The 26,261-nt window shown below is 41.2% G+C and overlaps 1 protein-coding gene across 2 annotated transcripts in view; it reads right to left on the reverse strand.

The window, feature by feature from the left end:
• The window catches only part of DCLK1 (doublecortin-like kinase 1), a 245,703-nt gene that overhangs the window by 7,189 nt on the left and 212,253 nt on the right, over positions 1–26,261 (reverse strand). Inside the window, exons 11-17 of one of the 2 annotated variants that reach the window (XM_010572748.1) lie at positions 24,523–24,669; positions 19,499–19,632; positions 18,744–18,821; positions 18,003–18,099; positions 16,031–16,111; positions 9,213–9,326; positions 3,622–3,695 (exon numbers count right to left, since the gene is read on the reverse strand). In XM_010572748.1, coding sequence (XP_010571050.1) covers positions 3,622–3,695; positions 9,213–9,326; positions 16,031–16,111; positions 18,003–18,099; positions 18,744–18,821; positions 19,499–19,632; positions 24,523–24,669 — 725 coding nt within the window. The remainder of the gene's footprint in view (positions 1–3,621; positions 3,696–9,212; positions 9,327–16,030; positions 16,112–18,002; positions 18,100–18,743; positions 18,822–19,498; positions 19,633–24,522; positions 24,670–26,261) is intronic. The other variant, XM_010572749.1, reaches the window with a different exon arrangement.

Here is a 26,261-nt window from a genome sequence, read left to right on the forward strand (position 1 = left end):
AATGTGCTGCCATTAGGAGGAACAGGTAAAGCACCTGAAGAAGGCTATGGACCCAACACTGCAACACTTGGGGCTGAAGAGAAGGCTTGAAATACTTTCACTCTTAATATTCTGGCTCAGTTACAATAAAGCCAGAAAACTGGAGTCACACAAACTGTTAAAAGCCTCAGTTAAGTACATCTTCAAGAAAAGTTCCTTATAAGAAAGTAAATCTATCAGTTATGATATATCTGAAGGACAATGCGGGTGCCATTTGGATTTGTTGTGGTCACTGTTGCTAAGTTCCAGTAGAGGGAAATTATAAAAGCTGAATGTATTGGCTTTAACCCTTTTACAAAGAGATCTATCAGAGAATGGGCTGCCTTTGGAGAAAAGAAAAAGAAATCCCAAATAATAGTACCTCTGCTTAGAGATGGGTGATCTTGGCTGTCTTCAACTTGAGTTGACATTGGTAATCTGGGGTGAATGAAGATGAGATTGCACCACCGGCATTAATTACCCACCCGCACCAAGGCTGGCTTTCCTGGCTACCAAGAACAACCAAGGTTTCACCAGCTGTGGGGCAGTGCAGACTGCAGGGGTTTAACTGGGACCTCCAGGTCTCGTCCCCTACTGACGCTGCTTTGGCCTCTTCTGCACTTCTGACTGCAGGGCTGACGTCCCGACAGCATTAGGTGGGCTGCTTTTAAAACATCTATCAGTCTGGGGTCCAAATGACCTTACTGATTTGGTCCCTGTGTTTTTTCTGTTCCTCATATTCAAGGAACACTGTAAGATTTTCCAGGCCTTACATCTCATACCTGCTACAATAACTATTACTGTACTGTACACGAGGTTTGTCGTATTCTAGTACCTCAAAAAAGTCACGTCACTTTTGCACATAATATCCTACTGAAAGGGAGTAAGACAGGATGCAGAATGACTGCTCGGAAAATTAGGACTTTGAGACACTTTGAATAGGGAAGTCTTTTAGGCAGAGAGAGGAAAGTGTTTTCTGGCTGATTGAAGGGGCAACTATTTAAAAAGATATTTAAAAGACTGCTAGAAACTATGGATGAAAACGATCAAAGGAGTGGAGAAGAAATTAATAGTTTAACGCTAACAAAGGGAGCATTACTTTTTCCTTGGGACCTGTTTTCATTTTTCCTTGTACTTGTGAATTCAGGTTAATTTTCATGGGCCTGTGACAAATTAACTGTTTTATAGATGGGAATTGATGAACCTTTTCATATGCTTTGCATTTGCCCTACTAAAAAGTAAACACTTGCTCCATCGAAATGGTTTTATTTAGACTGAAATGTTGGTCACTACAGCAGTTGCTTGTTTCTTGGAGATGAAAGAGGACCAAACACAGGGCAGTGCTTGTTCGGAGGTACCCCTGTTACAGCATTTCCTAATTAAGCATCTACACCTAGGAGCCCTGCTCTCCCAATTTGCCTTTCCACACTAGGTGCCCTGTTTAGAAAGCACTAATTACAAACATTGTTGTTACTGCCCCCAGCTGGAAAACAGAGCAGTTTATGTATGAATAAGGGAGATTATCGCCCATCTGCTCCAGCCCATTATTCAGGGATGTGTCATTTTGTATGCTGATGGCAGCCATTACTAGTGCTTCAGTCAAATGGCCTTTTTTTTTTTTTTTATAGCGTTTATTTATTTACCAAGTTGCAGAATTAGTCCTCCCCCCCTACTTTCTCAAACCGCATATGGTTTGTTTCAAAATCTGGGCTATGCAGTTAAACTGAGTCAAGGCCAGTCTGAGAGGGGATGCTCGCTTTTATCACAGGCTCCTCTTTCTGGTGGTCTGCTCCCCCTGAAGCTGGGGTTTTAGAAGATCCAAGCATTGTGTGTAGCAAATGGAAAGACAGTTTTGTTGTTTGGGGTTTTTTTTTTGGCATAAAATAGAAATAGTAAAGCAGAGAAGGAGTGTAAACTGATCACGGATAGCAATTAAACTCCAGGAAGACAAAGCTCATGGGCGCTTTCCCCCATTTTACAGAGGAGGCATTAAATTTGCAACTATTTGACAAAGTCCTGCTTGACACAAAATGCCATCTCTCCTTCGTAAGCAGAAAAGAAAAATTCCTCTAATACTATCAAACCCACACTCAGCTAAAGCCGGGCACTCAGGCCCCATTCTCCCCTTCTCCAAAACCAAAAAGCACAGACGCCGTGCTGCCGGCTCTCGGCCGCCTCACAGGGCTGGAACCTATGGAGCAGGATCCCAAGTGACAAGACAAAATAAACCAAGCCGGTTTTGCTACGTCCTCGCAGGTCGATGTAGGCGTAAAGCCACCAACGCGAGAGCGATAGGCTGGAATTAGAGGTTCTGCTGCACACGTCAGCCCTTGGAGTGGAAGAGTTTCTCAATTCTCGCTAGCCAGCGTTCAGCTGATGGTTGGGAACGACTTTTCTACTTTTTGCCTGAAAAATAGGATTATCTTTGTTTTTCCTGACCCCAGAACATCCATATCAGAATCTACTTCACCCTCAGTGTGCGCTCAGGGGACTGCTAGGTTTTACGTGCTGTGGCCCGATCCATGCACTCGGTGAAACGATCCAGGGTGGGAGTTTTACTTCACTGCAAACACTCGCAGTGACCATCTCTGCTGTTTCACTAACGCGGTTAATTTGCTGAGTTTTTCCAAATACCTCACAGACGAGCTTTTAAACACTGCAGCGTTAGAAAAACGCAGGTTTCGCAAGAAACTTACAAAGATTTCTCCAGCTATCAAAACGCGGGTCTCGTGAGTAATAAGAAGGAAAAAAGCCAGCAAATAACCACTTGATGGGAACTCCAGGGCTCTGGATTGATTGAGGAGCTGCGCGGGCCTCGCGTGGGCTATCAGACCTGGATCCCTCCTTGCCCCCACTCCAGAATAACCCCCTCCCGCCCAGAGCCCCATTTGATCATACAGGTTAAGCCAGCTAACGACAACCCTGGCACAGTTACACGATGAAGAAAAATATATTCAAAAGACTCATGCAATATTTAAAAAAATCAAATCAAAACAAATAGGTATCGGAAGGGTCTTAAAAAGAAAAGAGAAAGAATGCATTGTTAGAAACACAAGCTTACCAGCACATACAATGCATTGTATTTCATTGAACTTGGGAGAGTTTCTACGAACCGTGTTATATAAATGCATTGTTCAATCTAAGGTAAGGATTGTGTTTAGTGGGTTTAAAATGACAGTATATAGCTCCACATCTCGCATGGAAAAAGAGGAAAATATATGCTGAGAGCCTGTTGCTGCTCCGTGTGTTTCCAACCAGGAGCGCAGGGGAAGCAGATGCCTTAACAAGCAATAGGGAGGGGGAGGGTGCGTACTTCAGCATATCTAGTAGATTTTCTATATACACTGTCCTTTTAACTATAGGGGAATCGATACTGAGCATGTGCGATGGAGAGAAAGCTGGCGATGTGGGTGTGAGGGATGGTGAAGAAAGGGAATGAGGGGGTGTGGCATCTCAATCAAGATTAAAACGAAACTGATAAAGCAGCATATGGACCGGATAACAAATCAAAAAGCATGTTTATCCACTGAAGGAACTGGTTAATGGAGACTGCCAGCACGTTGCCATGGAAACACTGACTGTTGGCGCTGCACCATCTCATACCTTATCCAATACATTCCTGGTTGTTGGTAGTAGTCCAAAGACCCTGATCTCTTGATGGTAAACCCGTGGTCCAGCTGAGCAGAGAGAAACGGGGCAACTCAGTGGATCGACATTAGGCTAAAGAATTCAGACTCCAGAGCAAGCTGTTCCTTATTTAGTGCATATTTACTGTTTTCACTTTCAGAAGGCACTTATCTAACATCCTAGAGCTACGTACCAGAGACGAAAAAGAAAAAAAAAGTAAAGAAATAAAAGAAGAAAAAGATACTAACTCTAGATTCGGTCTTGCTAAATTAGAAGCCAATTTATTCAAGCTAAAATGGAGTTTGTGAAATAGGTTACTTAATGCATAATGCATTCATTTGAAAGTCTGACAAATATCTTGTTACCTCCAAAGACAGAAGTGCCCTTTTAAGTTGCACATACCAGTAATGGAAAATTATCTTTTGCAATTAAACTGAGAGGTTTAATAATTTAAAAAGAAAAAAAAAATGCAGTGCAACCATCACAAGGAGCAGGCTAGACAGACTACACAAGGCTTAAATTAGACTGCTTCATAATCATGGAATGTGTAAAGATGAAAAGAATCAGGTTTTGATACCCCATCAATCATGGTAATTCATTTCTAAAAATGCGTTAACCTTGGAGAGTAGGACTACTCAGAGCCATGAATAACATTGTTTATCATTTCAGCTTACACCTCATGCTCAAAAAGATAACAGTACAAAACTATTCAGTTTAAAATTGCACCAATTAAAGTCAAAATGGAAATGAACTTAACATTGTGTCCAGGAAAGTGTGCTCGTGATATTACTTAAGGAATACAGATCTTTTAAGTTTAGTTTATCATTAGCAGAATCATGTGCATAGGAACAAAGAAAATGTGTTGTTTTCTCTAAGCCTTCTGTGCTGCACTAACAGACGGTGGAGACATCATTTAGCCGAGTTAAATAAAATTTTAGGGGAAAATATCTTGAGGGAGACACTCTGCCCGCTTTAGAATTGTTAGTTGCGATGATTTTCACATTTTGCCCTATAAAGAGAAAAGGCCATTTTGTGCTTCAATAAGAGCGTGGCATATATTTCCAATACTGATGACAGTTTCTAATTTTAAATTCAGAAAAGCAGTTCAACACATTTCCAGTTACCAACCACTTCAAGGGTAGCTAGGAGCTAACTGCAAATTTAAATTTTTCTTGATGACTCCCCTGCAAGTGTGGAATTTAATAATTTATTCCATTTTGTTAAAACAATGCCGCTTTCATCTTATTTAGAATTATTTAAAGGACGTTTCCTGTTTAAAACCATGAGAACCTTGTACCTAGAGTTAATTTTCTGTTGGCTTAACTACACTGGTCTACTATTGCCATCTACTGGCTTCCCAGTACGCTGCACATAAAATACACAAAAGGGATGTCTTCAAAAGCAGATAAAAAATATCGCCCCCCAAGCGAATAGCTAAAAAGTAATGTAGAGAAAATGGGGAGAGTTGCTTCCTAACACGAGCCGAACCAATTTCGTGGGTGTGGAAGCCCTGCCGTGAGAAAGCTGGCAGTGGACGATGATCCCCAGACAACACGGACAGGAGATGGGAAGTGATAGCAGAGGCACGGGTTCATCTTTAAGCCAAGCAAAACTCACAGTCTAAACTTGGCTTCTCTTCCACACCGCCCAAGAAATCCCGCCGCTAAAAATGCCACTGTGGCATCTGTAATTTTATTTTAAAATCGGCAGAACGCAGGGCAACGACCCACCCAGAAGATTATCATTAGTCTTTTCCTCTGTCTTAACAATGGCAAAAATACGAGCACAAAAGTGACAACATACAGGCAAAGCTTTAACACTTCAGACAAGAACACAAACTAAACAATGCTGGGTTCATACAAGGGAGTACAGCACACCTCTGGATTGCAGAAGCATTCTTAAAAAATGATTCTGGCTCCTGGTCACTTTAGCCACTGTCACTAAAGCCCAGAGGGCACGGCCACAGGGTACTGTTTTGTGGCCAGAGGAAAAGAAAAGGGATGACATCCCTGCAGAAGTGAAGGGAAAAATCTATCCCCAAATTTTAACAATACTATTTAGTAAAAGTCTGGGTTTATGTTTTTAGTGCAGTATCTTTTAGAAACACCATCATGGAACTACAAAATACTGTTCCTATTGGAAAGCTGTATGAGAAACCAGATCCTGCAAATATTTTGGCACATGCTTAACAGTACCGCGGCCATTCTGACATGGAGCGGAGGGGCACAGTGTCTGCTCCAGAGAGCGGCAGTCAGTGCCTATGACAAGAGTTTAAGAACAGGGCAAGTCAAGTGATCTTTCTCCTACGCACCCTCCCATCCGCAAGCAGTGTTTTTTAGGGACTTGTTAATTCTCTTGCCGCTTTAAAAGCTAGCTCTCCAATTAAAATTTTGCTGGCAAAGCTATGTTCGTTTAAGGGAATTTTTTCCCAGCTGACATAGTTATGCTGGCAGAACTTTTAATGATGTATTAATGTATCAACAGAAAAGTCTCTTTGCCTGCATAGTTAATTTTGTTTGAGGGAATATCTTCTGCTACATCAGCAAAGGAACTACTTTGCTAGGCATACACAACACATTCGTTATCGTAGTTTGTCCAAACTGACAAATCCTTTCAAACGTGGACAAACTTGAAGTCTGGACACACGCACAAGAACTTGTAGGATGTCTCTGCCCTGATTGGTCAGACACGACTTTTACTGAGGATTACCACATCAGCAAAGCAGACCTAAGGCTGAACCAAAGGAGTCAATAAAATGTACTTGGACATGGCTGAAGGAAGCAGTAGCCACAGTAGCCGTATGTAAAATACACGTGGCTTCAAACATCCTCCCAGTCAAGCTGACCGCAAACACATCTTTAGGAACTCAGTTTTCATATTATAGTTTTAATTGGTGCATATGATAAATACTGCTTGAGATCTTTGAGGTGTGTTACTTCTTACCACCAAAGAAAACAGGCATATAATATCATACCAGTGTGAGGACAAATTAAGTACTAAATACCACAGCAGCTATCTCTGTACACAAACAGAGTTATAAAACTCAAAATAATGCTAATATTTATCTTTTATACTATTAAGTAAGCTATATAAATATATGCACATATTAACACATTTTCACAAACACACACGCAGACACAGATGTGTTATATAATATATAGAAGGCATCTCTATATTATATACACAAGCACTCTCTCAAAAAGTTACAGTAAACATACAGGCAGGCACAATAAACCAGTATTTTTTTAGAAAATACACTCAGTGCACATCTTTAGTGCTGAACAATATGTTACAGCATCTGTACATACTTTGAAAGTTCTAAATGTAGAGCAGTCTTTGTTAATAAGATTTACTTCTATGATATTTGAGATTGCACAGTTAAAGGAAGACTCCCAAACATAAAACCCTGATGACATCCATGTCAAATGTATATTAAGTATGCTTTCAAATGCAGAAACTACTATTAAAGGCTTTGTTGTTTTGCTTTTGGCTTTATTTTACTTATTAAATTAGTTTTGAAGAAAATGAAGGCAATTTATTCTTAAAATCAAAATTACCTAGCTTTCTGGAACATTACCAAAACACTAAAAAGGCCTGTACTTCCCCACCTCTTCCAAGTTTTTAGAAAATAATTGACACAAGCTAATCAAACCACCTTCTGAATTTTATAAAAATATTCTAAACATTTCTACTTTATAGGCCAAGTTGCAGGGTTAATCGTGCCAAAGTATGATCTTCACCCATAGAGATGATCACTAAAAATAATCTGTTAAATTTCCAAACACTAAAAAATAAATAAAAGCCATTAAAAATATAATTAAACATATACTTTTTTTTTTCTAATGTATAAAGTTTTGCAGTGGAAAGATTCACTACAGTGCCTTTTTCATTACTCAAGTGTCAAACTGCTGTAAACAATTCCTAAGCAGAGCAGCTGGGGCAAAGAAAAAAAAGAGGAGGGTGGGGAAATTAAAAACATAAAGGAGGCGAGGGATGGATGAGGACAGAGGCATCATTTCTCGCTTTTAAGCTTTGAAGTCATTAGCATGGAGGATCTGAGCAGTAATTCTCATGGACAAGCGTGCTGGCAGTCCATTCGAAAGGAACACGGTTTCAGCTAGTCTATACAGAACATACCTGCATTTCAGATGAGCAATGGGTATGTGATGTTTTAGTTGTGGGAGAGCTGTTGCAGTATTATTGCTTAAAAATGAAAATAAAGAAATGCTGACTATGTTAGCTGATGACTGAGAAAATCTAGGAAAAGCATGAAGAACAACTTGCTTCCATGTTGAGGACGTTCAGGGTTGGAAAGAAAAAATATGAGAGGCACAGCTTGAAATTTTAAGTACTTATACCAAGTAACTTTGAGAGAGTATCCGTTTTGCTGCACAAACAGTTCACACCTGTGAGCCAGATTGCATGTGCTGAGCTGAGTTTACTTCACGCTGATTTAACTCACCACTGGAGGGGCTGAGCTGAGAAACATGAAAGTGGAAACAGTACAAGAAAGTGTACATGTGCAGTCACACCACCTGCAATTTATGGAAGCTGGGAATGAACACTGAGTAATCTGATATGGGAATGGTTATGTTTAACGTGTCACTTATTTTTAGTGACTATTTGGAGCGTTAACATTACCATGAGTAATAAAGAAAAGCTTACAAACACAGGCAGATGTATCAAAAAGTGTGAAGGATGTGCATGTTACTCTTCAATGGCATATGAATAATTCCAAAATACACTGAATATATTCTGTGTGCATGTATATCAAATACACATGTTCATCTTTGGGGAAAAAATACGAACATATGCGATGTATGCTACACTGAGGATGCCACTGAAACCTCAGTACAGCTTGGTCAAAAGTTTGGTCAAGCTTGGTTTCAGAAGCTCCGACACGGTCTAACCTGGAAGGCCTAGACTGGAACTGCAACATGACAGAAGGCAGCAAGGAGCTCCGTTAAGTCTTTACCCAATTAAGTCCTTCTCCTCCTGCCTAAAGGGAAGCAGCTTGCATGGGGCAGTACAATAAAACGCGGCTGCTCGGGTGAATCTGAAGTGGCCAGTCTCATATCAGCTACGAAGGCAGCAGTGAGGCATCACAGCTCTCTTCGATGTCTTCAGAGAAGAGAAGCTTAGGCTGCCACACAGATTTTCTGTTACACTTTTGAAGTAATTTCCATTTTAAAGTGCTGCTGTCCTTCTACGACAACCTCTGTGTGGCCTCAATAAATGTGATGATTATGCTGCCAAGTAAAATGTCATGATCCCATAGTTCAAATTGTTGAATCTCCAGTGGAGTTAGGTCCACTGATCTTCTGGTAAAATGTGGAAATGTGTGTACAGTTATATCTCCTAGGGCTGTTAAATAACAATGTGACTCACAAGGAGAATCAATGGCGAAATTGTGCAGAACACCAGCCTAGCTACGTTTATAGTAATTAAACACTAGAATTATCTAAACATTAACCCTCTCCGGTTTCTTTTGGTGGCATGTCCTAAACACACACTGTCTTGGGGGCACATAAATTCAAGTGTTTCGGCTGTGTATTTCAGATGCTTACTGCTATGACAGAAACTCCAGCTGCTGTGCTGTTCGGTTTAGGGCCTGTGTTGAAATGCTTCTTTATCTTCCCAGCTACTGAGAGCTGATGTTCATTCTCTGGAAGGCCATCGTCCTGCAGAGAAATAAAGCAAAATAAAACTTCAGAGAGAAAAGGTGAGATAAAGAAATCGCGAGGCGATTCTGATAGCACCTGTCATATATAGAAATATATGAATATAGAAAAGTTTACAAAAAGTTTGTAATGAAATATGGGTCAATCATTGTCTCCATCAATATACCTAAGGTATTTATAAGATGAACTCCCTATTATGTCACGAACCAGCCTCTCTCTTCTTCCTTACCCAATATCTTCCTCTCAAAATTTAGGTAATGTTGATTAATAATAATTGTTAAATATTGTATTATTCTTTCTACCATGTCTTAACTACCACTGGCCAGTTTGGTTATTTTTAAGTCCATTCACATTTCAAAGCTTGATAAGCTCAGACCTGTTTATGATTCTGTTTACTCATCGCACAGATTTAAAGATAACGACCTCAGAAGCAGAAAGCGCCCAAGAGATTACGGAGACCAGAGGCCCTGCTTTGGTAGGACGCAGGAAAAGCTCTCCAAAAGCCCCGAGAGACACTGACGAGGTCCTTGTCTTGCCGTAAAGGTGACAAACTCGGGGGCTATGGGGTCGGGTGAACGTTGCGGCCATGGCGAGCCCCACGGCAAGGAAACCCCGGCAAGAGGGGAACGGAGACGGACCCGCGTTCTTGCTGCCGTGCGCTCCAAGCGAGCTCCAGCCCCAACGCCATGCGGATGGGCTCCCTTGGCAGAGCAAACCTGCCCACCCGCACCCAGGCACGCAGGCATCCTCGATGCCGAAGCGAAGCCCGAGCAGAAAGAAAGGAGCCTGCAGTTGCGCGCAAGTCAGCGGGTTTGAATTCAAGGCCGGGAGAAGAAAGGAGGGGTTTTTTTAGAAATTTTAAATAAGATCCTTATGCCTGAAAAAAAGTGCAAAAAGCCACCGTGCGGTGAGACTTCCCCGCTAGTGGGATATGCAGGATTTTGGGCGACAATGTGCAGAATAGGCAGAACGTGCAGGATATCAGGTCACTGGCCATCCACAGTGGTCATCCCAAGCTGGTACCACATGGTATGTGTGGCTATCAGCAGTTGAAAAAGTTCTTAAATTCCACATAAGCAAAATCCTAGCAGAATACAGGCAGACAAAAGACACGATCAGAACACAGAGGGATGATAGACACTTTTTTCCCTGGCTTTGCAGCAATTCTGCATGCACTCAGAGAGTTACAGAGTTGCTGCAGTAAATCATGAGTTCAGTGAGCATGTGGGAATTTGAGGGAGGTTGGTTAGGGTTTGTTATTTATTTAGCTTGGGGAGTTTGTGTTTAGAGATCCCTCACTCACCCCTTCACAAAACATCTCAGCTGGCAAAATATGGTCAAGTGCACACAGCTGCAAAACACAAAACAAAACAATACAACCCAGTAGCTGATTATTGTCTAGCACTGGGGAGTCTTGGCTTGGTGGTATGTGACCCCTAAAAATAACCTGCTTTCCGCTGACCTTGCCTTTCCCAGAAGAAAGCTGGTCTGTAAAGTGAACTCTTCTTCACTAGAGGCGGCGGGGGGGGGGGGGGGAACAATCATTCTCTTGGCTTTCTTGACATGAAAGCATGCCAAACGTTCATGTCGTCTTGTCAAAAGACTAAATTACGGAGAAGACAACAGTTACCAAGACTGTGGTAATATTTTATTGGTGAAGCACCACACCCACAGTTCCAGTGGCAACACGCCAGAGACACGTAGTTTGGGCTCCAGCTTTTAGATGAAATATCTTCCAGCTCAATTTAAGATGCAGCTCAGGGATATATGAGAATTACTCTACTGTTATTAAATTTTCTTACTGCTGTTGGTGCTACCTGGTGTTTAGTAGTTATCTTCTGTTTTGTTCCAACATGCTTTATAAAGAAGCTAATATATATTAGCTGGCTCCTGGAATCACTTCAGCCAACAATAAAATAGATAGATATTGAGGGTGAAAGATGACAGCTGTTTAACTACATACAAAACAGGCTGCTCTGCAGTTTAAAAAGGCAAGAAGTGAAAAAAAAACCCATCAGATTCACCAGAATCAGCAGGGTAAGTTGTAGAATTGGAGAACAGGCTAAACATTGCTGACAAGAATTTCATCAGGTTGCTGTAACAGGAAGGATGTCAGCCCCCAAAGAGATTAACTGTTCCTTTCCCCAATTTTAACCTTTTGCTGTAGGAACTACTTCTTGCAGTGGGTTAGGATCACGGAATTTCATCCCAGCTTTAGCAATCAGGACAAGATCTTGTAAAGATGACTAGTGATATTTGGTGCTCGACTCTGGGAACTTTAAAGGGTCATGAGCTTCAGAAACCGTGGACTGCTGACACTCTGAAAAAAGCAGAGTCCTGAGCACGTCTCAGAAGTTGAGCTGTCAAAATCCTTTGACAGTTTGAAAACTCTGGTCCAGAATTTGAGTTTTCACCTGGACAATGTAAACTGCTTGGGATCTTAAGATACATTTTTTTCTTTTTATTAGCCTCCACGATATACCTTTCATGGTCTGTTTGCAAGAAATCAAAATTAAAAAAAAAAAAAAAAGAGGCAGAGGGTCTTGGCATTATTTGAGAAATTAATAAACACTGTTTTCATGTTTGCACTGTTCTCTATAGCAGGAGACATCACCCCTCAAAGAAAAAAGAAGTGTTAAAAAGATGGAACGAAGTTCAGGATTCCCAGACTCCTACTGCACTGAAACACTCAGATCCATTTCACAAGCCAGTTAGAAGAGCTTTACTTTCCAGGTCTAAAAGCATCAGATGAATAGGTCATTATATAAATAATAGCAGAAAATGAGAGCAAATAGAAGTGCTGGAAAAGCTTTTGGACTCTGTTTCCTTTAAGGATTACAGGGAAATTTTTCTTTGGGCAATGTCTTAGGGTGTAACCAAAGGCAGTGCAGCTGCCAAATAAGAAATGTCTTTTAAAATTAACTTCCTTACAAATGTTCAGCTTATTACTATTTACTGCTTGGTTATTCATTTCTTTTGCACACAAATTTCCAAGGCAGACACGGTTAAGGAAATACGTAAAAGCTCCAGTTTCCTTAATTCTTTTTAGGCTGGTGTGTGCCATCTTGCTCATTCAGCAACAACACACCACATTTTATACTGATTATTTTAACAGAGAAGGATTTACAGAATGCAATCCAACCCCTTCAGCATTCATAGCTCAATGCTGTATTAGGAAATATTTACTACTTATACAACAAAAAGAGAGTAGGTTTGTCCTGTAACTTGTATAGTATAATTCAGGTTATCAATATCATCGATGTTTAAAATGCCAGACCTCAAGCTGCCAGGCTCTTTTGTAATTCTTTGGCTTTGCAAAGAATTTGAGCAGGTAAAGGAAAGAGCTGGGGTCCCTGTAGGGGAAGTCTAAACTGACGGATTTGTTTCCAGGTCTAAGTGTACTGCATAGGAGGGATAAATCCAAATAAACTAAATGGAGGGGGCAAGGAACTGCTGCTGAATTGCATTTAGAATTCAATATCTCCATCTGTGGCAGTGGCACGTAGCCAATATCTTTTCAGGTTCTGTTTTTTTTGAATTGAAACCAGCTGGGATATTATTGACATAGGAACTGCTTTACTGGTCTGACTCTGACCATAACAAGTTTTGCAGTTTCCAAGAGGATTCCAGCTATTTTTATAGCAAGAACTGAAACTGAAATGAGGGTTGGCTCCTACTGAAACTGTCAAAGCACATTCCAGGAATCTCAGCAATTTACCAAGTAATCACATAGTAAGCAGCTATAAAGTAGAATGGTTATTTACAATCTACAAAATGGTTTTATACAGTGTAAGCAGTTACAACACTTCTATCAAAGGTTTGATCAAAGAGAGAAAATGTTTCTTAAAATTGTCGAAGAAAACACATGCCTGCTTTTCAAGCCAGCTGTCCTATCCAGTATTTTAGCTGCAAGTTTACCACTCTATGAATAGCTTCAAAACCAAAATAAGAAAAGGGAAAGTCAAGTCCAGCATTTGATGCCATGGAAAAGTATTGAAAGAGGTTATCTGGGAAAAGGGAGTGTTACGTGAAAACTCCATGTGCCATTTCTTCTCAGAAAGACAGTATTTTATGAAAGTTGCAGACAATTGCTCAGGTAATTACGACACAGAGGTCGCAGAGCCTTTCATAAACAGGTATGAGTATATGAATTCCCTGTCCTGAGGCTGGGAAAATGAAAGCATTTTTATGAAAGCGTTATGAAAGCACCTGTTTCAACTCAGCCATGTTCTTATTTCTCCTGAAGTGAACTAGGATTTTAGTGCCATCTAGTTAATTTTCTGCCTAATATTAAGCGCTTCCATGTGTGATGCCTTGAAATCGGAGCAACCTTTGGAATGTGCTCAAGCACTTTCCTGAACTGGTCCAAGTGCTGGCTTTTCTCCTTCCAGAAAAAATATCTGGAGGATACATAAGAGAATTCAAAAGAGGTTTAGATCTGTGTTATGAACTATCGTTAGCGTATTGCTGAAGACAAAATACTGATTCATCTCAGTTGCTAAAAGCAGCAATTGGACAGAAAAGAAGAAATCACAGAACTGTCCTGGAATATGTGTTTCACTTATTTATGGACAGAACTGCTACAGGTTTTGATTGCAAAGAATTATAATCAGCACAAAACTACAAGAAGTGCAGCAGAGCTAGACCAAAGGTGAATTGAACACAGAATCTTGTTTCCAACAGCGCATCGTAGTCACTGTTCATGAAATAGTACATTTAACGAAGACAAGTAGATCTTGAACTTTCCCAGGTATATCCTCCAGTTTCTGCCAACCAAGTACTTAAGCACTTTGTGAGACGTGAGTTGTGTCCAGACCACCACACTTAATAGGCACTGACGGGTTCATCCTCCAAAAACGTATCAAACCCTCTTTTGAATCCATTTATACTTGGCCTCTACGGCATCCTCTGGCAAAGGGCTCCCCATTTTAACTTACTGCACAGAAACCCAGGAATTTGCCAGGGTGCTTCAGTAACCACAGCTTGGTCAGTGGAGCTCTGGAGCGCTAAAAGACTTCAGCCCCAGCCCCTTTCCCCGGCCTTCCCCACCAGCAGGCAGGAGCGAGGGCAGGAGCGGACCCTCGTCTCGCCCACACACGATCACCATCACGTTGCCGACAGAGCCGCACCTCTTCTTCTTAAGACATCACGCTAAAATGGCTTCCTAAAATACATCACCGTGTAACCGAAGCTAAAAAAAAACCCCAAACCAAAAAGGTGTCCGGGGGGAGCATTGACAGTTCCAATGTATTTTTCAGAAAAAGAGGAAGATTAGTGGCCACATCCTTAACGTGGTGTAAAGACGCGATGTTTCAGTAACCTCAGCAGCAGCGTGCAGACCGCCGCTGCGGGCGACCCGGCCGCTCTGCGGCTTCTGATCGGTCACCTCCATCTCCTCCTCAGCAGCGCTCCAGAAATCCCACCTCTCCTCCTCCCGTGGAGACAGACAGACACCTCAGCCACCAAAAGTCATTATAAACTGTGACAGAACACCACATGCAAGGACGGCACCTGGCACCCAAGAAAATTAATATTTCAGCTGCTTGAATGTCAACTTAAAAATGAAAAGATCTTCAGCAGACATTGTCTGGGATCCTTGCACTCTTCATACAATGCAGAAGTGCTCTGCATGATAATAGCATTTACAATTAAAAAAAAATGGTTTGGGCAATAAGGGAGCCTCCAAGACTAAAGCATATACTTGGTAAACACTTAACTGGTCACCACTATTCTGGGCTATATGGAGGACACTTTCATTAAAGAAGATTAACATTTGAGGTTAGTGCATATTTGAATTTTTAGAAGACTGGTTTAGAGAGAAAAAGATTTTGGATACAGCAGCTGAGGAACCAAATAGTATTCCAGGGAGGATTGCACACTCAGACTTGCAACAAACAAAACAAAACATAATTTCTTCCTCCTTTAAATTTTTTTCTCTGCTCGTCCCAATTGTATTTCTTTTCTCAATCTTCCCTTCTGAATTTGAATCTGGATTTTCTCCAATTTTTCTTTCTTGTCATCTAAATATTTTAAGACATATCAAATAGTCTGAAATAATCAACAAATATTAAGTAGTGTCCTTGTCTCAACATTAATTAAAGACAAATCTCTATTCTCTGCCAGATTTATCCGTATGCCACCTCACTGACTACCACTTTTATGGCAAATGTCCAGTCGCTTAGAGACAAGCCAGGATACATAAATAGCTATTTCATGGTAACTCAGATTAAATGGATACGGCTGCACATAAATATATGTATATTTCAACGTCAGAAGCTAAATATGATTCTAAAGGTTTCCCTGTTTCATGCTGGATCAAGTAGGCTTAACACTATGGACTATATTTCAATAGCTCTTAATCATGGCTGTCAGATTTTTGAGTCCATCTGATTTTAGGAGAGCAAAATGTGTCACTGAACCTGCAAGCTGATTGTTAGAGGTATAAATTTGTCAAGTGTGGTTGAGATTTGTTGAAAACCTGGCCCAAAATATTTCAGAGAAATTGTAGCTAAGCATGCATAAAACAATGAATACTCCAAGGTATGCTTGATACACTAAACCAGCCTGTAACCCAGCTTATTTCCAGTTATCTCTGTGGCATTTTTAGAATCTGCTGGCTCCAAAAGGGCATAGAAAGGACTTGGCAGAAAAGAGCTCAAAGGTGCCAAATTACTAGCAGCATCTACAAGCCTGAAAATACTTACATTAACCCATGGATGCTCAAGAACTTGCAAGGCTGAGAATCGCAGATCTACATCTACTTGAAGCATCATTGTGATAAGTTCCTGAGAAATGGAATACTGGGTCAAATTTAAAGAACATTTTTAAAGAACAAATCAACATTTAATTCACTAAAGTGCTCTTCAACTGATTATGTAAGGGTGCTCCAAGAGAGAGTGAACTACCAACTGCAGAAATATATTAAGATTATTAAAAAAAAAGAACTATGAACTGCTGAACTTCAAGCTGAACTTTTAAATCAATATCTAACAGTACCTTGAAAAGCTAGAAGACAGTTCTGAGTTACAGTTCTGTAGCCACTGTTTAAGAGAAAAGCACTTAATACGTAATGTACAAAACAGATGGTTGCATGAAATTAGGTTAGCTTCCCATTAAGAAAAAGCCAATTCCTCTGTAGGAAAAAAGCCAGCAAATCTCGAATTTTACTTTAAGCTCTTGTACAAATGACATAGAAGATATTAAAAAAAACCCCAAACACTTAAAACCATTATTTTCCATCCTCTGATTTTCTCTGCAATTACCTAGTTTTCAACTAGCATGCAAATAAACACATATCTAATTCCACCACTGAGTGGAGTGCACAGAAAACAGGTTGGCAGTATGACACCAAGTAAAGGGGTATCACCAAAGACCGAAGTTAATAATTCTTAGTGGCAAGGAGAAGTTAAATGAATAGGCTAATGCTTCAAGACAGAAATTTTAGACTGAACTATTTGGAAGAACTAGTTTCACAAGAGAACACCATTGGCAAAGGACTTGCAGAGTTCTCATTAATGATGGTATGAAATAAAGCCTGCTACAACACAATGATGTGGTTTAGAGGACTTCTTCCAACTCTGTGACTGTATCTCATTTGTTAACCTCATTAGTTAACAGGCTAAAACGCTAGTCCTAATCACTGTCCACATATCTGTAAAAGCAGGATGTAACTCTCCAAAGAATGGAGATTCAGAATGTAGAACGCTGTCTCATGACCTGCATCCACCTCCAAATTTCTTTTTTTTTTTTTTTGTGATTAATTAAACACTGTCAGACTGAAAGAAATAGGAAGATAGTTTTGCCTGGATTTGCCTTACAGGCTACAGAAGTAAATTAGCAGAAATTAAGCACTTATCTACAGGATGACCATATGAATAGCTTTATGTTTTGGCTTTCTTTTTTCTTTACATACACATATGTTTTCTCTCTCTCTCTCTCCCCATGACTATAGTGAATACCAGATCCCTAGAAAATCTATGAGTTAAACTGTTGCTCCAGTGCACTAATGAGAGTTAAAAAACTTGATCGGCTCTGCAAGTATAAAGAACTCTGTCAGGATCTGTATCTGAAAAGGGCCCTATCTGCCTTAGCACACCTCAACCTCTACCTCCTCTGTGCCATGTGCCAAGAGGCTACGGCCCATGGACCGGTGGCCAGAATGAGCCTGTATTTTATACCACGCTGACAACACTAAGGGGTCACAGGCAATGCGAGGCGTGGTTCTTTGACAGAAAGAAACAACAGACGTATCATCTAATGGGATTAACAAGGGGAAAACAGCCTCCCTATAATATTATTATACAATATTCAAAGGCTCCAGGTTGGTACCTGGTCCCCATCATAAGTACATATAAAGCACGGTCCCAGGGAGCTTTCAAGCTAAGAAGTGTAGGTCAAGCAAAGCTACTTAAAATTTTTCTTGATCAGTAAGGGCTGCTGGTGTCTCTGTTGTGTGAGACATCATATGGAGACAGGGTCCATTTCAGAGCCACCTGGAGTCTAACAGACAGACAGTGATCAAGCGACAACACACTTGGTGACCCAGAGGAATTTATAGGTGCAGCAGGAGATGCATGAGACATGTCAAATACAGCACCGTGAAAGAACAACATGCATTAGCTACTGGCAAGGGGAATAATACTGGAGAAGAAAAGCATCGTCAACTACAAAACCCACCTTTGCGGAGTCAGAAACGTTGTCCCAATATGGAGATGGAAAATCCACCTGTCCCATCAAAATCTGATCAAAAAGCACTTCTTGGTCATCTCCACTTCTGTAAAGTAAAAACCAAACAAAAACAACAACAAAACCCACAAAGAAATTATTTCCAGAGCTGGTTTCAATAGGCTTCTTGAAATTGCTTTTAACTGGTGATCACTTAGTATGCTTTTGGAAGCTGTGGATTCCCCCCAAGCATACAACCATGGGTGTCAATGGTGAGATCATAAAACAAAGTGCATTTGGTACATTCTTTCTGAGGTAACCTGCTTGTCTTTAGGATTGTCAACAACTGTGCAATTACTCTGAGGAGGAGAAAAGATCTGACATGTCCTTATTAGTGGCTTACATTTTAACTACCATTTACTGACCACAAAATATGTTGTATTTAGTCCATGAAAAAAGATGCTTATTTCACTGTGTATTTTAAACATCAGGCAAAGGCACCCAGAACCCGTAAGGGAGACTCTGGTTTTGTAAAGCAATGAAGTTTAAACTAAAATAAACAAACACGAGGCAGAGATTTTACAGTAAAATCACAGAAATTTATGGGGTTGTGTAAATTACTATGCAGAGCACAGGAAAAAAACAAACCCTACGAGCAGAGAACCTTTTCCAGTGGGAATCTCTGTGCTTAGTGCAAAAGCAGCACAGGGACCAATTCACAGAACAAGGATGGTTGAATAGATCAGTCCATACCCACGGAACGGAGGAAAACCACAGAGCAGGATGTAAGTAATCACACCCGCTGCCCAGATGTCCACCTTCAAGCCATATCTAGAAGTGTGAGAGACATGGTTAGAGACATCCGACTCCTATGAACTACAGCACAAGAACAGAGGAAACATTGTCAGCATTACTAATAATTTCTTACACATTCTCATCCAGACTTTCTCTATGTCCTACCTACCTATCTAATTCCGCTTTCAGATCTTTTTTACATCTTAAAACTACATTAGATGAGAGTGTAGGAGTGCACAGAAGACGTGCTGTATTCTCGAGCCAGACAGTGATGCCTACCAACATGAAGCCTGCAATGGTGACACAGGCTGCTCAAGCCAGCAGGCATTTACTCTGTGAAACAAATCAGAAGAAGAGGACAGTGTGATAACAAAATGAAGTTAAGTGAATGGTAATTAGCAGTCTGTGAGGACAGCTAAGAATTACTTTTATTGTATCTGCAAATGGCTAGTTACTAACTCAGTGTTAAGCTGAGAAGTTTGAGGCCAACAACTGGCAGAGGAACCTGATGTAACTCCAAAGTTGGCCCTGCTCTGGACAAGATAGCTTCCAGAGGTCCCTTCCAACAAAATTCTTCTATGAGCCATGATTCTGCACCATATCCAAGCAAAGGCAGCATAAAAATCGCAACTGCAAGAACTCCTGTCTGGCACACTGGCGAGAACGTGCTCCACTGCGTACACATGAATGAATCATCACTAGAAGTCATTTACCCAGTTTCAGCAATGATTTCTGGAGCTACATATGTTGGGGTCCCACAAACAGTATATAGGGGTCCATCCACAATTGTTGCTAGGCCAAAGTCTCCTAGCTTCAGGGACTTGCTTCCATCTTGGTGTTCATACACCTAAACCAGGAGGAAAATTCGAAGGTTTAACACAATACCATCAAGGTAACTACTATGTCATTTACTAACTGCCTGAAATGTTCCTTCTAATTTACACTCTTTATTTTCTCCTTCTTACCTACTTCTACCTACTTAGGTCTCTGCATGCTTTGAAGATTCACAGACAATTTGGACAACTTCCCTCGAACGCACTCAGGGTGTTTGGGAAAGACTTACCTCGCTACCTGGCCAACAAAGGAGATACTACTTGCTAGAAGCTAAAGCCCAGAAGCAAAGGTTTGACCTCCCAGCAGGGACATTCGTAGGTTCTCCCCACTGACAGCCAATTCACAGTGTAGGGATTCTGAGTTCATTCATTTCCCTTGCACAGAGCTTAAAGGCTTGCACAGGAATTTCAGCCTCTTAGATAACACAACAGCGACTGCACTGATCGCAGCAACAGATTCTTCTCTGTGTACTGAAGTCACAAGATGCAAACCTGGCTGGACTATTTCACCTAAAAACACTGTCCTCTCCTTGGATGACTGTTAAACACCAATCAGTGTCTTAGTGGTATGTTACCACCATCATCGACAGACGTAGGTAGGGCTGTTAATAAGTATACATGAAAATCCTGTCTTAAAACATGGTCTTCACAGCAGCAGCATGATCTTCATGGGTTTTTATAGGTGCACAGGGAGATTAAGACATAGTCACAAGAAAACAGCTAGAAACATCAGTAAAAAAATACACAATTTTAGAAGCTGGCTCAATGCAAAAGAACAACCCCAAACCTGCAAACACTGAAAACTTACCAAAAAATGTGTAAAATAAAAGGGACTAAAATGTATCTAAATGAAACGCTAGACTGTGAGTCTTTCTTTAATCCAGCTGCTGGTTTGGGTTCCTGCTTCCCATTTTGAAATTGTTTATGACGCTATTTAATGTTGTTTACCACAACAGCACCTTAAAAAATGGAAACAGCCTACAGGAGGCCTTCTTGAAGTATATGTGCATCACTTTATTATTTTGCAACCCAAATCAAAGCTCCATGCAGGCTGGCTCACCACTAGTGATATCCCGACAACAATTAGCACTAACACTGTGCAAAAATCAAATCCAAAATCATCCTTCATAGCCATCTTGACCAGCTACTCCTGCATAAGAAATCGCATTTGTCTACAACTGTTTGCAAAGGAAAATCCTACATTTTTTTCTTACAAAAATACAATAAATTCTACAACGGACGCTTGAACAGTTCACTTGGTGCAAAAATGAAATCTTGAAGTCTCTCACCGCTGTTTGCTAGAGATCTGCTATAGCTCATAATAATTAGTTATATTATACAGGTCCCCATTTTCTCCTTTGTTAAGTCACATCTAGAGAGAAAACCCCTCTCTGTCCTGAATCCCCGCTACCAGGTGATACAGCCACAAGCAGACATTCAGAATACACAAAGTTCTTCTCCTTTCCTTATGCTATTTTTAAAAATACAACTGGATCTTTAAGAGGACAAGCAATTTGATATGGATTCACATTTCTCTGCTACTAAGCCAGAAAAAAAAGACAGGCTTATAGAAAACCACTGGAAAAAAAGCAATTATGGTTTTATTAAAAACACAGATTGTTAAATACATCTGGTTCCTGAAACTAAAGAAAGTGCTCTCTGAAATGGCTGTAATAAATCTAATTTCAACAACAGTTTTAATTAAAGGCTAGAGACTAGAGCTTTAAATATTCATTTGCTGAAAAATGTAAAGTGTGCACTTAGACATCAAGAGCTGAATCCAGTCTAATTAGCAGCTCATATTCTATTTCATGCGGTTATCTTTTACAAGGCCCTCTCTGAGTTGTGTTAACCTAGTGAACATTCACAAGTTCCTTCCTTCAACACACTGCACCTTGTGTGACTCATATATCCTAGAAATTAATCATGGAAGAGGCTTGTTTGGCAATATTTACCAATGCAGAAGGTTTGGTACTGTGCATTTTCTAGTATTTTGCCCCATCTGTTTCCAGGAATTACTTTCCTTGGAAAACTACTTCAGTTGACTTGTAAAACTGAAGAAAGTAACTTTTCCTCACCCTGTTATAACTCCATATAAAAAGGAGCCCAATGTGAAGCTGTGGTATGCTACTTGCCAGTCAAGGAATGTGAAAGATAATTTAACGCTCATGTTATTCAGAACACTATATGAGTTCCACTGCATTTAAATACTGGAGGGCAATTAAAGAAATGGGGATTAGTGCAAATTACCCACTATGTAGTGCTTTCACTGTTTTAACTAAGCAATAAAACTGTGTAATTGTACAACACTAATTGAATGCAGCCACACATAATTGTGTGCCACCATATGTATCCTATTACTATAAAGACTGTCAGTATTTTCTAAGCTGCTCTTGTGATCAGTGCAGATGGCAACAGTCAGAGAATTTGTTCTCTAGGGTTTATTATATGGCTATAAAGACATCCCATGACTTGACAAAATAAACGTGCTAAATAGCAGCAATTATGAAAAATGTTCCAATTAAAACATGGAAGACACTCTCTAGAGAACAAAACAAATGCTAAAAAATCACAGGTATCGAGTATACCCTAAACCCTTGGACAGTTGACTGTTAGGTGGGCTCTGCATGCCCTGAGGATAATACGCGATATTTGAGCACTTATAGAAATAACTGGTGTTGCACATAGGACACTGAGCCAGGTTCACACACACAAAGTTTATCAGCAGGGTCTGCAGCGGATGGCACACACCCACTCTAAGCATGAAAGCTACATTTTGGGGAAAAGGAAAAAAACAAAGGAGGCGAATGGGAAAGCTCTCCCAGGCGCCGGGAAGAGATGAGGTAAGGATGCTCCAGATGAGCATCCTCCTCTGGCTGCCCTCTCCAGAGCAGCGTGTTCCCTTTCACCCCCCGTATTTTTCCCGTAGTAACTCTATAGCTTTTGTCAGGCCTTGCTCATCCTCCCTGTCATTTTTTCCTGCTAATGGGGCTGTTAGCCTTAGGGCATGTATTGGTCAGGGCAGATGCTGCTCCCCCCCATACCGCCCCGGTTAGCTGCTCTGCTTTGGGCAGGTCTGGTATAGGCTCCCCTAAAACTAAAGCTACAACCCACAGGTAGGAAAAGCAGCGGGGGGAAAGGGCCGATTCCCACACCGGTGGCCAGGAGAACCTGCCATAACAACACTACTGGGGTTTGCAGGTGCGAGACGGTGACAGTAAGGGTGTGAAAGCAACACTACAAGAACAACAAGGGAAAAATACTGCCGTGACCACTTAGGGGAAGGGTTACTGAGCTACAAGCAAAAGGCGGGCTGCAGAAGGCAAGCTGAAGGTCTTTAGCAACAGAAAGGCTGACCCGGGTGGCACTTTGCAAGTGTTTTATAAATGCCACAAAAATAACCCTAACTGCCATCTTGTGACACAAGGAACTACCCATCGCATTTGACAGATACGAAGATAAAAGTAGAAGGGTCAAGAGACGCTGAGGCCACAGACAGCCAATGCCAGAGGCAGGGTCAGCACTCAGGTAAGGCTGCTTCCAAAGCACTCTTCTAAAACAGCATTCGTTTTTTTCCAAGGACCTGATAAAGCTTAGAGAATTAATATAATTTGTGAATCAAATGCTGGCTTTTGAGGGTTAGGATGCTGCAGGAGGTTAACTGCTGCATCCTCACTGCTCAGTATCAATATCAATGTAGGACCTTTACATACGCAGAACACCGGAAAAATCCCTCAGAAACAATTTCAGCTACAGTGCAAACAGTGTGACCCTTCCTAGTAGCGGATAATTACCAGAGATGGCTGGGCAGGCAAATCTAAACCTCTCCCTGTTGCCCCCACCTCCTGCCTACCTTCCTCTCCCCCCCAAAAAACTTCACTCTGCTGTTGTCAGACTTCAGGCGTTTAGAGACGCGGTAAGACAGCGCAGGGCAAGCCTTGCCCCAGCCCAGACCCTCCTGCACGCTCCAAGTCACCGCATGAATGAATCCTGGCTCGTGGCTGCTCTAACTTCTGCACGGGCTGCGAAAGGAGCCGCAATCATCGGTGTCCAGGGAAACTTCCACCCAGTGTGGTTTTAGCCGCTTCTGGAAAACAAGGGCAGGCTAATTCCTCACCCAGAGCTCTAAAGGCACCCGCCACTAGAGGAACCTCAGCTGTAAAAATCCCACGCCTTGGAAATTTAGTGAGGTCTGCTTGAGTCAACTTTCCCATAAAGCCTCTTCGGTGTCAAGCAGGACTAAATGCACTAAGAAAGAAACCTATGTCAGCTGGAGAACACAATTGCTGCGCTCGAGAGTGCACGATTCTCAGCAACAGCCACGGTATGTTTTCCACTGTCTTCAGCGGATAGGGCTCATACAGATCCAGTCAGGAAAAGGAAGATTTAGGCTGTCTATTTGAGAAGTGGCCTAATAAAAAGGATTATTTGGGATATGCAGCAGGGAAAGGAAGGACACTGAAGTCTCTTACTGGCTGTGCTCTGACATACTACACGACTAGGGCACAACATTTACACCCACCACGTTTGTAAAACTGAACTGCTGCTAATTACTCTGGCAGCTGCAGAAGTACAGAATAGTCTACTGACGCCAGAACACCTTTGTATTTGAGAAGCCTGAAATTATACTGCAGCTTACTAAAAGGTCACTTCTAGTGATCACTGGAACAACTCTGCTGCTGCGTCCTGGGGAGCAGTCTAGACATCCCAGCTTACATTACTGTACTTCTTATGATAGCCGTTATCCTTAGGAGAGCTTTACAGTGCTAAGGTTAAAATTAAAAGACCAATGACTTAAATGACTGAAATAAACTTGGCGGGTGTGTGGAAGGAGGGAGAAGCGCAGATCTTCTCTCACATGCTTCCAAGTTATCAACAATACCGAAAGCTGAATCTTTACTTACCAGTAGATTCTCTGGCTTGATATCCCTGTGGACAATGTTCAGGCTGTGAAGATATTTGATGGCACTGGCCAGATTGTAAAGCATCCCACTGGCATCCCGCTCTGTATATTTGTTGGTGGAAGTAATAGCATCAAAAAGATCTCCTCCCTGGAGCAAAATGACCATGGCATATGAGCAATACTGCTTATGAAATGACTGAAAAATTTAGGGCAGATCAAGGAGCATCATTTATAGAGGAGGAGGAGGAGGAGGGAGGAGCAGTACAGTTTCCTTGCTGCTATAAACTAGGGGTACTGCGATGACATCCCCCATCATGGCAGCTGAACATAGCAGTAATTCAGAACCATTTGTCATGGCTTAGCCGGTCAGCCAAGAGGCCGGAGTCTCTCCTGCAAACCATTCCCACCTGCTGCTGCTTTTGTAACACGTCCAGCACTCGCCAACCTGTGTGCTCAGAGCCCCTCTTGCACATTTCTGGCATGCCTGCATACTTGCCTGTCACGATGCCGCATACCAACTCTTGCCACTCTTTATTATAATCACAAACAGGCTGACATCAAATTTTTGCCCAAAGCCTGACTGAGCTCCAGAAAGATGAGGGAACTCTGAGTAAAACTCAAACCAGCGACCTGTCATCACTGCTGGCATATTTTAAAAGTCTGTTTCCATCTCATAAAACTTTGAAAATGTGGATTTTAGAAAGCTCTTTCTCTACACAAGAGGTGAACTTTTTGGTAGTGTGATGCTTCCTGCAGCTAATACTGAAGCACTTTCTAGCATATACGTCAGACAATCATACTGGAAGACATTTAAGAATTAACATCAGCGTTTCACCACAGCTACAAATAAGACGGCAGCTTGTGCCGTTTCCAGCTCATCGTGCTATCTAATTCAGCTAAAAGCTATGTCCATTCAAAGAAAAACAAGAAAACAAGAGAGAAAGAAAGAAATAAAGAAAGAAAAGACGGAAAATTAAGTGGACGTCCTCAAAGTTGAAATGATCTTCACTAGGAACTGAGGCAGCCATGACATTTGGACTGTATTTCCAGAGCTGAGCTGGCAAGCGGGAAGAAGAACATGTAAGTGCTTGGCAAAAGACCAAAAAATAAGTTTAAAGAAGAGATTAAGGAGGAAGCTTGACAGAGTGGAGGAAAAAACAAACATCTTTTGAGAGACGCTACTCAGAGGTATTGGGCCTTTGGCCAAAATCAAAGCAGCACCATAAAGAAAACACAGACCAACAAAAAAAAAAAAAAAAGAGGGAAAGGATAATTCTGCAAAAACAATGCAAAAAATCCCTGCTGCAGTCAAAACATCAAGGAAAAAAAAATCACAGGAGACTGTATTTTAAAGAAAAAGCAGGTATTTTCTGAAGGCAACTGAGGAGTCCCAGCTTTGCCAACTCTCATGATTTTATCTATAGCCTCAAGTTATCTGCTGGGGTTTTTTAAGGCTCAGCTCCAGAGTAAACACTGCTTTCACTAAGACAAAGGAGGAGGGCAAAGAAACAAAAAAAGAATTTTTCCAGGAATCACGGCTACAGAGAAAAAGGTAGGAAAAGACAACCACCGAAGACTCAAACCTAAGAAAACAGACATTACTTGTTAAAAAAACCCAAACAAATTATTACAAATTTCGCATTGTTGAGGTGCAGCTGAAGACTGCCAGGGCAGGTTTACTCCCACTACAGATGCGAAACCCCAGCTTTGGAAACTGCTTGCAGCCAACCATCGTCAAAT

The sequence above is a fragment of the Haliaeetus leucocephalus genome, unplaced genomic scaffold (assembly GCF_000737465.1).
Source record: "Haliaeetus leucocephalus isolate CR32 unplaced genomic scaffold, Haliaeetus_leucocephalus-4.0 Scaffold351, whole genome shotgun sequence".
Classification (NCBI taxonomy): Eukaryota; Metazoa; Chordata; class Aves; order Accipitriformes; family Accipitridae; genus Haliaeetus; species Haliaeetus leucocephalus.